General features: G+C 42.0%; 1 protein-coding gene across 1 annotated transcript in view; it reads right to left on the reverse strand.

Moving 5' to 3' along the window:
- atp1a3a (ATPase Na+/K+ transporting subunit alpha 3a) overlaps positions 1–14760 on the reverse strand; it is a gene marked incomplete at both ends in the record, with an annotated part of 79113 nt that extends 64353 nt beyond the window's left edge. The window contains 2 exons of the mRNA XM_080735448.1: positions 13442–13458; positions 14676–14760. Of these exons, the coding sequence (XP_080591574.1) occupies positions 13442–13458; positions 14676–14760 (102 nt within the window). The remainder of the gene's footprint in view (positions 1–13441; positions 13459–14675) is intronic.
- Positions 14761–15741: the final 981 nt, after the last annotated feature.

Genomic DNA, 15741 nt, shown 5'->3' on the forward strand with positions numbered 1-15741 from the left:
CGGAAAACATTTCTGAGATTCTGGCAGTGGTGGAAAAAGTACTCACATTTGTTACTTAAAGTGGGCGTGTCATGAAAAAACAGAGTAAATCTTTGGCAATTTTTGGCTTAAATTGTTGATGACGTCACAGCGTGCCCATACTGTACCATAGAGTTATAATGTACTGTAGGCCTACCTACAATGTACATTCTCTTCCCATCGCCCGCAGGGTCGCACTTCCACAGAAAGCAACTTCCTCTGCTCGCACAGGGCTACTGGGCTAGCTATTAAGCTAAAGACACGAAAATGTATATAAATCTGTGCATATACAAATTCTATTTCGACACAAATCTGGTTGTTACATTCCCATTGTTCATGCTATGTTTGTTTATGTTTATTTGTTGAAATGGCGGAATTGCTAAAATTCACCGAGAGGGGATGTTGCCTCTCGCCGGGCAGCGGGGCTCCAAAAGCGGGGGGCTTGCCACCTTTTTCCACAAAAGTAAGATATTTAGATCTCAGATGTAGTGGAGTAAAAGTGAAAGTACTGAACATTGGAAATAGCCAAGTAAAGTGGGACCCTGGTGCTCACATGGTGGTATGAATGTGAAGCACATGCCTACCGGAAAATCCTAGATAGTGAAAGATTACAAAAAGAGAATGAAGAAGTAGAAGGCAAAAAAAAGACATCATAAGAGACGTGGTCACCATAGCAACAGCTCTCAGGTAACCTTGGCACCCTAATCATCTCGCCGACATGAAACAAAATTGCGGAAATGAGAAACAGAAGAGATGGAGGGATACACTGAGACACAGACAGAGAGAGAGAGAGAGAGAGAGAGAGAGAGAGAGAGAGAGAGAGAGAGAGAGAGAGAAAGAGAGAGAGAGTGAGAGAGAGAAAGGTAAGGAGAGGAAGGAAACGGTAAGCCACATAGAAAGTGATTGAAAGAGGGTTGAAGATTAACTTATTAAGACCTGAGGCCGACACAAAATGTCCTTTTCTATATCAGTGGTTCTCAAACCTTTTCATGTGCATGAAGGACCCCCAAAATGATATGTATTTGGCAGCCGCCACCTGTCTCAAAATATGATTTCTCATGTTCTCTACTTATGGGCCAAAGTCCAGATTGATACCGTGGAGGAACGTGTAAGTGAATCCACATTATCAGTCTGGCTAATGCCAGGCTATAGCAAACTACAGGCTCAAACCTGATGAATTTTAGCTTGTAGATACAATTTTAGGGGGAATACTTTACTTAAGTGTCGGGTTTATAATGCATTATAATGCCCTTATAAGGCTTCATAACACCCATTGTGATTATAATTATTGCATAACAACTCATAATAACAAGGTTTATGTTCATGAAGTATTAAAAGAGCTGGTCAAAACACATTATAAGCTCAGCTGAACGGCACATTATAACTTACAGACTTTAATGACATGCCCAGAAAAGGGAAGCCAGTTTGGACATGGTAAACAGAAACACGCACGCACACACTAAAGTCCATTAAAAACTGTTTTGTCCCCCTCTCCATCAGAGAGAGCACAGTGCTCAGAGACGAATGCTAGAAAGCTAGCGTTCATTGGTAATCATTCACAATGGATAATGGATAATGGAAGAATTGATTTTGTCCGGATGTCTTAGTCCATTTGTATGCAGACGGAGGTTTAATCTTCTGTTTCAGAGACAATATACTAGAGTAGTGTGCAAATGTTGTTAAACAACATTTGGAAACAAGCCCAAGTAAGCAACTACAATTTAGAGACTTGACCAAAATAAAACAGAACCCGCAATCAATATTTCCAAGCAACTTTAGAAAAAAACAAAAAAAAAAAAAACAAAGCTGCTTATAATAAGCAGACTTGGCAACACTGGCTGTAAACCCAAAGATTTTGTAGCAAATGCACATGGTGTTAACAAGCTTAAAATCTCTTATATGTTGGCTGAAAGCTCAAAGGTTTTGATGAAACATCTGATTTAACACTTTGACTTTATGCATTGTTATGCAGTAGAATGGTACTGGCCACAGGTTTGTAAACAAGACTAAAGACTCTAAAATCCAAGCTCCAAGTTGGTCCTTACATCTAACAGGAAATTGGCCAAAGGGTGGCGCTAGAGGAAAAGCCATGGGCCCACCAAAATAAGTAGGGTTCATTCTGGAATCTTGCTTTTTATTATGAAATGTCTTTGATTGATAAGATTGAAAGGACAGATCAACATAGGTGAATGGTTACTGGCAAACCAACGGAGGGAGTACGCATAGTATTATTTTTCTAGAACCCTCTAGTTTTTCTTTCATACCTACACTACCGGTGGTACTATCAGATACGACAGACAAACACTTCTGGACACCAAAATGGAGATTATGGACCATTTCCTGACTATTTGGTGAAGAAATCTGTGGGTTCACAATATTTCACATGGTTCACCAAATAGAGTCACCAAAACACTGAGGCTCATGTTTGAAAAAAGTATTTTGACATGCTTTCTAACCAATGATGTGACAATCCATACATTTTGCTTCCATATCCTTTAAACTGGTTGCAGTCATTTTGCAGATGTCGGTCCATGTAATTTATTTGACTAATATGAATTGGATTTATGAACTGGCCATTCTAATACTGACAATGTAGAAACTCTCCTCATAGTGCCAGACATCTCTGAAGATAATTTGACATAATCTGCTATTTTCTTTCCTTTTTTTTATCCCACAATTTTGTAACCCATTTTTCACCCAGTCGCAATTGCCTAAACTGTAATCCTGGGTGCTGCTCTCCCTCTGCCAGCTGGGGAGGGCCCTGAACTGAGCTCACGCTTCCCTCAGTGCATGAGGAGTGATCAGGCCACTTCTTATCACCTGGCAGGGGGAGCTTCACGGGTTGGACGTAGTGCCCTCAGTGCCCACAGCGGCCTCCGGCGGGAATCGAACCTAGGACATTCTAGCTGTGAGGTGACAGTGCTACCGACTGCGCCACCATGCCCCTGACATAAATTTCTTTTAAAATGCATGTAGTGGCATTTCCTTGTTTCAGTTCAACTTATTTCTTGCAAAGGCAAATAAGCAATATCCACAGTTTGACTTATCCGTTGTAGACTTCATAATGAGTAATCCAAACGTGAACAACAAACATACCATTTCTTGGCCTTGGTCAAAACCATTTGTCCTCCCCATATGCATGTCCTTCCCAAATTACATAGTCATACATAAACCATAACAAGGCATTCCCTTAGTGACCACAGTTTATTGTGAAATGACACACTGTACCAGTATCACTGATAACTAGAAGCAGTGCTCTTCCGAGCACAGGTCTCCACCAGGCCGTGCGTCCTGGTGGTGCTACTGTATAGGCCAATGTAAAAAGGGTGGCATATGTTCTTCACCTTAGATCTTTCATGGCAATCGGACGCTGCATGCATGATTTCAAGCATTGTGTTCCAAAAATGTGTTTTGCTAACAGGACAATGTTAAAAAGGTAGCATTTGTTCCTTGACCTAGTGGGAATATGTGTGGCAAATGTCACGGTAATCGCAAGCTGCGTTGATGATTTGAGGCATTTTGTTCAAAAACTGAGCAATCCTGCAAACTTTGGAAGCTAATATTAGCCAATCAGGATGGAATGTGAAATATCAGACGGATCGGACTTGATCACATGACTATAGAGATACTGTGTACCGATTTGCATGATTTTTGGATAAAATCTCAAGGAGTAATATCCAAAAATGTGTTTTACATAAGTTGGCCCAAAGGTGGCGCTATAAAAGGCTGATGTGAAAAATGCAGGGCAAAGGTTTATCCTTAGCCTCTAGGGAGTGCACTTACAAAGTTTGAAACTGATCGGTGGAGTTATAGGTAAAACCACAAATCGGGCTGTTATAGCGCCACCATGAGGCTGATTAAAAAAAAATTAAGTGGCATTTCTTCCTCGGCCTAGTGGGAACGTGTGTGCGCGATTTCATGATAATTGCACTTTGCGTTTGTGATTTGAGGCATTTTGTTCAAAACGGCTCAATCCCACAAACTTTGGAAGCCAATCTTAGCCAATCAGGATGGAATATGCAAAATCGGACAGATCCGTGTCGATCACATGACTGTCGAGATATTGCCTACCGATTTGTAGGATTTTTGGACAAAATCTGTAAGAGTAGTGCACAGAAATGTGTTTAGCAAACATCGGCCACTAGTTGGCGCTAGAAAAGGCCCATTTGAAAAATTTAGGGCAGAGGTTCTAGATTGGCATCCAGGGAATGTGTGTGCTCACTTTGGCAGCAACCGGGCCAACGGCGACTGAGATTTGGCGCTCACAAACTGCGAGGACGCACGGACGCACGGACGGACGCACGGACGGACGCACGGACGGACGGACGCACGGACGGACACACGGACGGAGGGGAAAACATACTCTCCCTCAGCCTTCGGCTGGTGGAGACAACAAGGTAGCAAAACACAGGGAAGGAACCAAGTGCAGACGTCTGGAGGCAGAGCAGGTTCAAATACTGTACAAGGAGTTGATAAACACAGCTGTCAAGAGAGACAAAGGCTTACACAGCCTGAGTGAGGCAGACAGGGGTCAAAACCAGAGAAGCGGTCCAACACTGGCAGACAAGTCCAAGGGAGCTGGCAAGAATCCAAACCAAAAGGACAGGCAAAAAAAAAAAAAAAAAAAGGAAAAGGTCAAACACACTGAAAGCTGGCAGAAGAGAAGCTGAGAGGTGGGACTCAGAAACTGTTTAGGATGTGGCAGTGAAGACAGGGAATGTATATATACTAGTCCTACCCGTTCAAAGATATGTGCTTCAAATCATGAGTGTAGGTGATTGGGTGTGTACAATAGGCTATATGATGGATTAGTGGTGCTTGCATGTGGAAATGTAGGAATAACAGAAGAAATGTTGGAGAACCCCGCAAAATGTAAAAAGCATCAATTTGTAATATAATAAAAACAATATGACCCACATGAAAATGTGTTGAAAGTACACACACACGCACACACAGAGCTGTATAGCCCCCCCACACACACACACGCAAGCGCACGCACACGCGCACACGCACACACACACACACACACACACACACACACACACACACACACACACACACACACACACACACACACACACACACACACATTCCTCCCAGCAGACACAGCATTCTTGAGTCAACAAAGGTCTTGTAAATCCAAAACAGTTGGTTCCCACTGTGTCATGTCGAGGACCCCCAAAAAGATATGTGCTTGGCCGCAGACCCCATCTCAATCAGATTTTTTTCTTCTGGGGACCCCCGGCCCAGAAACAAATATTTTGGTTACAAATGTTGCCTCATGCTAGATGCAGAATAGATATGCCTCATGCTAGATGCAGAATAGATACACCATAAAAATGCTAATATACAGTATACGATTTGTGAAAGTGACAAACGGGCTTTGCAGTTATGTCAGGTCTGTTCATATGCTAATGGTGATGCGGATTCAGATCAATTGGTCCAGCCACCGAAGAGAAATGTTGTGACAGACACTCAGACAGACAGACAGACAGACAGACAGACAGACAGACAGACAGACAGACAGACAGACAGACAGACAGACAGACAGACAGACAGACATTTGGATAATTATTTGTATGTTTGATATTGAAGGCTAGATTAGGGAAAGAGGAAATTGGGGAGAGCGAAAGGCCAGTTAATGAAGGCAGTGGGAACAGAACAGTATTCTTATTTTGTGAGCACCCCAGACACTTTTTAAGTTACTTGATTCAGTATATAGATATTTGATGGGGGCCATGTTTTTTCAATTACTTTCATTTTTTTTGAGCAGTGCTCCTGGAACAGGAGCTAAGCTCCAACATCTGGCTTTGTCCAGTCAAAAACTGGTGGGAAAAACAGACAACACAGAACGCAGTACTTGTGCGCTCTGCTGGAGCAAGTAATAAAGGAAAAAAAGTAATTGAAAAAACACAGCCCCTCACGTATTAGAAGGAATATCCCTTTAACCCCTGGAGAACGGAGTATACATGGTATAGGGTTTAAAGGACAACTCTGCACCAAATAACACACGTAGACTCATTTTCCTACTTATATTGATCCCAAATGACTGCATGCATATCCATGACTATGGGATCTATTAGGCAGAAATGCCCCTGTCGTCCAGTTTCCCCTGCAGTCCTCATAGCATAGAGTGAGCCCATAAACCGATTGCTTAACAATTTCTTGTGGTCAAATGTTATTTTTTTCTTCTTTTTTTGCTTTCATGAATCTTTCATTTATTAGTTGTCATTGTACACACATCCGTGCTTTGGTTGTCCCACACAAGCCAACACAGTCCTGTAGGCTAAATTATGCTTTGGGGTGACCATTCGACACAACTGACAATCAAAGTTAGTGTACTGGCCAATCACAGCGCATCTTTTCCGGGACTTGGCCAAACACATAACAGCATAACATCTGTTTAGCAGAATACGGCAGCTGATACTCCATCCACATTCTCAGTGTCTATGGATTTGAACCAGACAGTAACCTTTAGGCCACTCAACACAATGGCTTGAATGTGAACACAGAAATTAACCATATGAACCCGATAGCGTCCCTATTCTGGGGCCAAACATTTGGTGAAAATAGCACATGTATACAAGCTCACAAGGCGTCACAATACGACAAGAGATTTGACGTGGACCTACTGTACAGGTATAATAAAGCCCAGCAATTGTGCTATGGTTTCTATTTTGTAGCATAGGGATTTACAGAATGAGCCTGCCCACAGTGCCCAGTATGTATTCATATACAGTACGTGTACTGCAGTGTGTGTGCACGTGCATGCGAGAGTGTGTGCGTATGTGCACATGTGTTTGCGTGTAGAAGGGTGTGGCTTTAGGCGGTATAATCTGAGGAGAGAGGGCAGAGGGGGAGGGTAGCGCAGGCCAGGGTAGCGTAGGTCTGACTTTTACTTTAATCCCAATCTCAATCCCTGGTTCACTACTCATGTGAGAGTGTGACCTAATCTCACGCTGCAAAGAGGACGGGTGGAGTGAGGTCGGAGCCGTCCACAGCTGTAGAGTTGATAGCATCCGAGTGGACAGCACGTGTGTGTGTGTGTGTGTGTGTGTGTGTGTGTGTGTGTGTGTGTGTGTGTGTGTGTGTGTGTGTGTGTGTGTGTGTGTGTGTGTGTGTGAGATTATGGTTCGTCAGTTAGGTGGATGGTAGCGATTCTTCAGGCCCACCGGTGGTGTAAAGTAACTAATACTTGGGTGCATTTACCCAAGTATTAAGTAAAATGTTGAAGTATTTCTAGTTTTCAGAACTTTTACTTATACTCCACTACAGTACATCTATCTCAGAGGCAAATATTTGTACTTTTACACCACTGAAACTATTTGAAAACTTTGGTTATGAGTTTCTTTGTACATTTTGATTATTATCACAAACATACATTAACCATTTCAGCCCCATATATATTTTGGCCATTTGAAAATATCCGATCTACAAGCTGACAATGCGCTGACCACCGTCTTCTCAGCTGTGACAAAACATTCACATTCAAGAGGTGGTGAAGTCCAGGGGAGCTGTGGGGGCGAGCAGGGCCATTCAGCAGCCCATTTCCCCAAATGGCACATCCGTCATTTTTCAAAGGAAACAACACCTACTCTCACTCTAATGGCATGGAACACATTACAGGTTATATCATTAAAGCTATGAGTCAGACCTCTCTCTGCATAATAAGACATAATTCAGTTTTCAAAGAATGTCACACCGCCAGCTCCCATTACTACCTGCGTCATCACCCGTACAGTTCAAACACTCAGAGGTAAGTGAACACTCCAGATTGTAGGCACTGTAACATCTGCGTATTTCAAATACTAATGCATTTCAGCGCCGTTACCGAGTTATGTGCCGTTATGGACAGAATAGTAAATATTAGTCCCCCAGTATCCACGTTGTCAAAGCTAACACAAAAAAAGGGGGTTTGGCCAGCCGCTAGGTAGCTCAGTGATTAGAGCAAAGTGGCCACTATCACTATGGTCCCGGTTCGCCTCCCACACATGCAGGGGAGATAAGTATTCGAGTCAATATGCGTCGGTGCATGCGCACTAACACTCTGACTGACTCAGTCAGCAGAGCATGGCCCAACTGGCCCATTACAATCAGCTGATAAGAAGTGATAATCGCAGACGATATCGGATGATAACGGGTGAATCCGCTGTCACCACACAGATTGCTGTGTGTTGTCACTGTTGTTGCATCCTATACTGACTCACCTGCAGTGAAGAGCCCCCACCGAGAGAGAGGACGTAGAAGAGCCTTTATCCTACTCCTCCTGCCCCAAAAACCCTTTTGACAGGAGCCGCCCCATGCCTGTAGGAATATTGTGCAGTAGCTTACGTGCTTGCATGATAATGATATGTTTGATATTATGGTTATATCACAATTTAATTAAGAATGTATGCCAGAAAGAAATTCCTTCTGGACTTTAAACTAAATATGTTCACGGACAGACACAGCAGACACGAACGTTACACGCTGAGGCTTGACGTCCGTGTTTGCTGTGTGTCCGTGCACATACAGTATAGTCTACTAATTATGGAGTGTCTGCGTATGAACGAGGAGAGGGAGAGACTGGATAGTCAGGATGTCAAAGCAGTGCTGAAAGGGAACAAACAAGGAGGACAGAGTGGACAGTGGAGAGTGGAGGGAGCATGAAAAAAATAGAAGAAGAAAAAAACAATTATGGATGACTCAGCTAGGGGAGAAGAAGAAAAAAGCTAATGACAGAGAAAGAGGAGAGAAACAACAAAAGTGAGACGGTAAACGGGGGAGAAGACAGATGGAGGAGACGGTAATGGTGTGAGAGGGGAAATTAGAAAGAGAAACAATAGGGAAGGAGGGAGGGAGGGAGCGCTGACAGGAGATGAAAACCAAAAAGGTTTGGGAGGAGAGAGGAAATGTGTTTCGTTGATGAATGAAGAGCAAACTTTCAGTGGTCTGTGTGTGTGTGTGTGTGTGTGTGTGTGTGTGTGTGTGTGTGTGTAGGTGCGTGGGCGTGTGTGTGTGTGGTGCGTGCGTGCGTGTGTGCGTGTACCTGAAAAACAGGGGGATGCCATGCATGCTCTGATGACCTTTATCACTGCATCACAGAGCACAGACATGACCTGCAGGTAAACACACACACACGCACGCTCACGTATGCACACATGCACACACACGCACACGCACACACACACACACACACACACACACACACACACACACACACACACACACACACACACACACACACACACACACACACACACACGCACCTATGTTAACATGACAGGTGTTTGCATTGCATAGGCTCAATTAACGAAAGCACAAAACCAAACATAATCACCCTACTGTCATGCACCAATACACACTAGCACATGAATGATTTGCCCTCAGCAGGACATATGATACTGTGTTGGTCTGTCTGTGTGGATAACATATTGTATATGATACTGTGTTGGTCTGTATGTCTGTCTGTGTGGATAACATATTGTATATGATACTGTGTTGGTCTGTCTGTCTGTCTGTCTGTCTGTCTGTCTGTCTGTCTGTCTGTGTGGATAACATATTGTATATGATACTGTGTTGGTCTGTATGTCTGTCTGTGTGGATAACATATTGTATATGATACTGTGTTGGTCTGTATGTCTGTCTGTGTGGATAACATATTGTATATGATACTGTGTTGGTCTGTATGTCTGTCTGTGTGGATAACATATTGTATATGATACTGTGTTGGTCTGTATGTCTAGCTGACGTTTTACAGTCTGTTCATTCATTTGTCTCTGTCTACCTCGCTGCATCTACATCTATTCTCACCCTCTCTCGCGCGCACGCATGCACATTGCACACACTACTAAACCTTGCATGTTTTTTTTTTTGTAAAATAAATAATTAATTAATGTAAATCTAGCATAGCCTATAGTAGATAGATGATATCTATAGACAGAAACTGAAAGGTGAACTACATAATACTTAAGCTACTGAGAATGCAGCTGAAAATGTATTTACTCTTTAACTATTTTAATTACAGTGTTTACTTTCAGACGTATTTAGTAGTTATTTAAACCCAGTACACTGGTTGTATGAATACAATCTTGAAACGGGAAATGTATCCACTACAGTGAGATGTTAACTCAAACTCTGCCCTCAAAATACCCCTTTGTACCCCTTCTCTGCCATGCCCGTAGAACCCGTAAATGTAATAAAAATTAATTAAAAAACATTTTTTTATCGAAGCTGAACTAAAATAGGCCGGAACTAATGCTCCGTGATCGGTTTCTACACGGACACATTATTGAGCGGACAACTTAACATTGGAGTCCCTGAACCGGAAGCGGATGTCCGTCCTCTATTTTGGCCCGTTAGCTTTCTGTCTGAACTCCGCGGCTTACAGATGGAGAACTTATTGATCAATTGAAAAAGTTTCAACGGATTTGAGAAGCTGATGGAATACGCGAACACACGATGCATAGCAGTGTCCGATCACGCACGATGGGAACTGGACGAGCGCCCACGTTAACAGGTAGGAGAAGCCGGCAGTGAAAGACATAGAGAAATTAACGGGCTTTACGGCCGTAAACTACGAATGAGTTAATTATGCAAATGCAGTATTGGAAAGTAACTAAGTACATGCACTCAAGTAATGTACTTAAGTACAATTTTGAGGTATTTGTACTTTACTTGAGTGTTTCCAATATTGTACTTTTACTCCACTACAATTTGAAAACTTTAGTTACTAGTTACTTTGTAGAATGAATTTTAGGCCAATCAAAAAACAAACATTAAGGGGGCGCCCGCTGGCCTACTGGTCCAGGGGCATACCACTTAGGCATTGTCACATAGGCATGGATACCTGGCGCTGTCACTGGTTCGATTCCTGATCCGGACGACCTTTGCTGTGTGTCACTCCCCATCTCTCCCCCCATTTCCTGTCAGTCCTATCTATCAAAAAAGGCATAAAAGCCCAAAAATAAATCTTAATAAATAAATAAATATATATATATACTGTACATTAACCGTTCTAAAGCTCACAATGTGTCGCGATGCATTAGCATGTAAATCTGCTATTTTCAAAAGATTTGTTTTAAAAAACCTGAAATGGGACATTCTTCAAAATGAGTACATTATACTTTTGGTACTTTAATTACATTTTGATAACAATACTTTTGTAAACATCTTTAATTCTGGACTTTTTCTTGTAACAGAGTATTTCTACATTAAAGTATTGATACTTTTACTTAAGTAAAAGTAATGAATGTGAGTACTTTTTCTACCACTGTGCAAATGTCGCTCTATATTTCGCTCTTCACCATTTTCCAACCATGCAGTCATTTAAGTCACATGTTCAGCTATTGCTTATGGTGGGCAAAATCACTTTTTGGAAGTGCTGTTATCGTAAATAATTCACAGTGAGCTGTGGGAGTTTCTATTTGTGTATTTTCGTGTGTGTGTGTGTGTGTGTGTGTGTGTGTGTGTGTGTGTGTGTGTGTGTGTGTGTGTGTGTGTGTGTGTGTAGTACAGTATGTGAACCACCAGCCCGGCATGCTTCTCTTAATCTGTCTGCTCCCATAATAGTAGGACTGGTCCAGTTACAGAATCCAACTGGCTTCTCTGATTTGAATCTTACATACAAGACAGTAAGACACCAATGTAAAGTATAAATATAATAAATATTTTCGCACAATTTTTGATTTTCATTTGAATCACTAAGCCCTATTTAAGTTAATATTTTAGTAAAACATTTTAGAAATTTGTTCAACAATCTCAACAACAATGAGTTGCATCACGCCTATAATGACTACAGCAGGGGTCTTCAACGTTTTCAGGCCAAGGACCCCTTAGCTGCCTGAGAGACAGATGAAGCAGGGACCCCCACAACCTTTTCATAGATTCCATATAGTTTCATCGTTTGACAGCACAATCATCAGTGTATTTTGGATTGATGTCAATTTGTGTTTTCAGATATTTAACCGCTTGAGCTGTCATTACCCAATAAACTTGATCTTTTACTTTGTACTTAGTCTGTTCTTTTTCCCCTCTACACCATACCTCTTTGCCGAAAATAGCCGATCTACAAGCTCACAACGCCTTGCAGCGCGAGGCGTTGTGAGCTTGTAGATCTGCTATTTTTGGCTACAGTTTTCAGGATTGGATAAAAAAGGATTAGAAGATTTGGAGGACCCCCTGTAGTAACTCTGAGGACCCCCTAGTGAAGACCCCTGGACTACAGACATGACATCATTGTTTTTCCTTTTCTTTTTGTTAGTTGTTAGTTGGTCTTGCTGTTGGTGCATTGCCTTTTTGTTTTACTCCAACCCCTCTCCCTCAAGAGGCTTGGCCTTTGTCCAGGCCAAATAAGAATGTCTGGTTAAATAAAGGTTAAATAACAAAAAACTGTTTGTCTATTGAGAACAGAAACATAATGTGAATGTTTTCATGGCAAACAACATTCCAAGTTTGGAAAACCACAAAATACAGTATTAGTTTATAATTTGGTTTTCTCAAAACACACCTAAACACTAACATATTTGAACTGGAAACGTAGGTTTTGCCATAAGAGATTGCGTTAATAATATCTCAGTGTCTGCCGTCAGATATTGGAATAGTGGTGAACTCTATGTGTAGTGTGTGCATTTCTACTGCAACACTTCATGAGGTTGTTCTACACATACAGTACACCCAATCTGAGATCGACTGTTTCACAATGTGTATTCCTCACAGAAACCCTTTACTTTGTTTTTACAGCTATTACCTGCAAATGAGAGAAATGGTTATAATACTCAGGGGTGTCACACCAAATTCTGGGCCCTGGGTACAAGGATTCACTCACATTTTGTGATTTAACTATTGGAAAATAGCAATGCACTCCCCCCCCCCCCCCCCCCCCCCCCCCCTTGTGACGCCCCTGATGGTACTAGACAGGCACTGAGTGGTCACTTAACTTCACCTCTACCCAGAACCAATGCACGTAAGAAAACAACAATGTACAGAGCCGTTGCTCACTGGGATGTGCTCCACATTTGACTCAACAAGAAATAAAATTGGTTTAAAAAAGAAACTTAAGGAAGCAATATTAGATTAGGTTGTTGACTAATGACAGACTGCAGACTAATGGGTATCCTTATAAACAAACAACAAACAAACAGCCTTTCTCTCACACATGCACAGTGAAAAAGGAAAGCATTATGTACAAGTGGCATGTGCTTGCAACTTTTGATAAAACATGTATCTTACACCCTTTCCATCTCTTGCTCTCCAACTGCCCTCCATCTCTCTCTCTCTCTCTCTCTCTCTCTCTCTCTCTCTCTCTCTCTCTCTCTCTCTGACAGTCAGGCCAGAGGGCAGAGGGCTGTACTGTACGTTACCGGGTCAGAGGTTCAACAAACATGGCCCGGCTCTCTCTCCACTGATCACTGATCAATATGGAAGAGTATGGTTTCACTCTGACCTTGCCCTCGCTTAAAGCTGCAGGCACACAACAAACAACATTGAAATTATGCAGAATTATATATATATATATATATATATATATATATATATATATATATTGTATACATATTGTATGTATATATATATACATACATACAATACTCCCCCACTGCTTTGGCAGCCAATAACAAAGATGGCCACCACTAGGGGGGAAAGAGCGTCACTGTCTCTTTAAGGTCCAGCCGGCTCCCGCGGACCAATCAGCAGCCAGATAGCATGACGAGCGTGTCCTTGCCAATGACCTTGATGGGACGGATGTGTGAGGGAGGATGCTATAGTGAGAGAGAGAGAGAGAGAGAGAGAGAGAGAGAGAGAGAGAGAGAGAGAGAGAGAGAGATGAATGAAGGAGTAAGGAACGATGAGAACAGAGGAAGCGAGAGGGAAAGATTGATAAGAGGAGACACATGGATGCTCCGTAAAACGCTCTCTCCACGCTCTGCTACTCTCTCTCTCTATCTCTCTCTCTCCTCTTCTCACTCATTGAATCTCTCCATCCACCATCGCCTCCCTCCCTCCCTCCCTCCATCCATCCATCCATTCCATCACTCCAGTCATATACTGACAGCCAGTGGTGGAAAAAGTACTCACATTCTTTACTTAAGTAAAAGTATCAATACTGCAATGTAGATGCACTCTAGGTTACAAGTAAAACTCCAGAATTCAAAGTGTACTTGAGTAAAAGTATGAAAGTTTTGGCATCAAAATGTACTTAAGTACCAAAAGTAAAAGTAGAAAATGTTTGAAAATTGCAGATCTACGCGTTGTGAGCTTGTAGATCGGCTATTTTCAAACAGCCTAGGTATAAAATAGGGCTAAAGTGGTTCATGTATGTTTTATAATATTACAATTTATATCGGCAAAGTATCCAATAACTAAAGTTTTCAAATAACTGCAGTGGAGTAAAAGTGCAATATTTGGATCCGAGATGTCGTGGAGTAGAAGTGAAAGTATTACTATACTCATGTAAAGTACGAATACATAAAAATTGTACTTAAGTACATTAAGTAAATGTTACTTTCCACCACTGCCTCCATCCATCCATCAGTCCAGCCATACAGACAGCTGAGCGTGCGCGCGTCCAGCGGACAGTTGCATAATTCTCAGGATGGAGGGATGGAGGAGTGGGGGAGGGATGGAGGGGTGGATGGAGAGAGTGGGGTGAGGGAGGGCGAGTTGGAAGGAGCATGACTCACAATCCACTCCACACTGGTAGAAGATGGAGGGGAATCTTAAAGGGACATGACCCTCAAATTGAACAATAATGCTGCCCTGCAACATCTTCCTACACAATATTGTAATGCAGTGTTTCTCAACAGGGTATCTGCACATTTCCAAAGTGACAATTTAAGGACTTTTAAGACCCTTTTAATACCTCTAAAATGAAAAACTAAACATTGGCCATATTGTCAAATATTAAAGGCAGAAATTGTGAAAATAGCTGATTGCGAGGCGTTGTGAGCATGTAGATCTGCTATTTTCACAATAGAACCGTGTTATAGAAAATGTAATTCCTCATAACTCTTGGTGCTTGTCAGGGTGGGGTTGTCCCCAGTTAAAATATGATTATTTTGGGGGTTACGGCCTGAAAAGGTTGAGAACCACTGTTGTAATGTACTTGGCTGCAGTGGGGTACAAACTGCATCTCTTCTTGGAAATTAAACACACATGCATGTTCAAGATCATGTGGTGGTGTCTCAAAACCCACTATATGAGAATGGAATGAAATGTGAAGACAGCAGGACCATATGATTTCTGCTCTTCTATACTGTATACCAGTGATTCTCAAAGTTCTTCATGTCAAGGACCCCCAAATTGATATATATTTGGCTGCGGACCCTCATCTGAAAAGGGTTTGTGCCAGGGACCCTCAGAAACAGTTTCAATATTTTTCAAATATTGCGTGGCACGAATGGATAAAGTGGTTAAAATGATTGTGATATAGCTGCTTATTTTTGTAAAGATAATAGTCTGATCTGTTTGTGACATGGACACCATGAATGAATGAATAAATGAAAAGAAACAAGGTTTTAAAAGGTTTGTGATGTCACACGCACATTAAATCAGCACATCACACAATGTGTGCTGTCTGTGTTCATTCTGTTCCACATGGAGTGGGACAACGGGATTGCAGTTAAGCCTGACTATCACTTGGTTGCGCATTGTGTCAGGCAGTAGAAAAAGCAGATATACAAGCTCACAACGTGTTGTGGCAAAACGCGTTGTGAGCTTGTAAACCTGTTATTTTCAGGGCGGCACATT

The sequence above is a fragment of the Nannobrachium achirus genome (assembly GCF_963921795.1).
Source record: "Nannobrachium achirus genome assembly, chromosome: 10".
Classification (NCBI taxonomy): Eukaryota; Metazoa; Chordata; class Actinopteri; order Myctophiformes; family Myctophidae; genus Nannobrachium; species Nannobrachium achirus.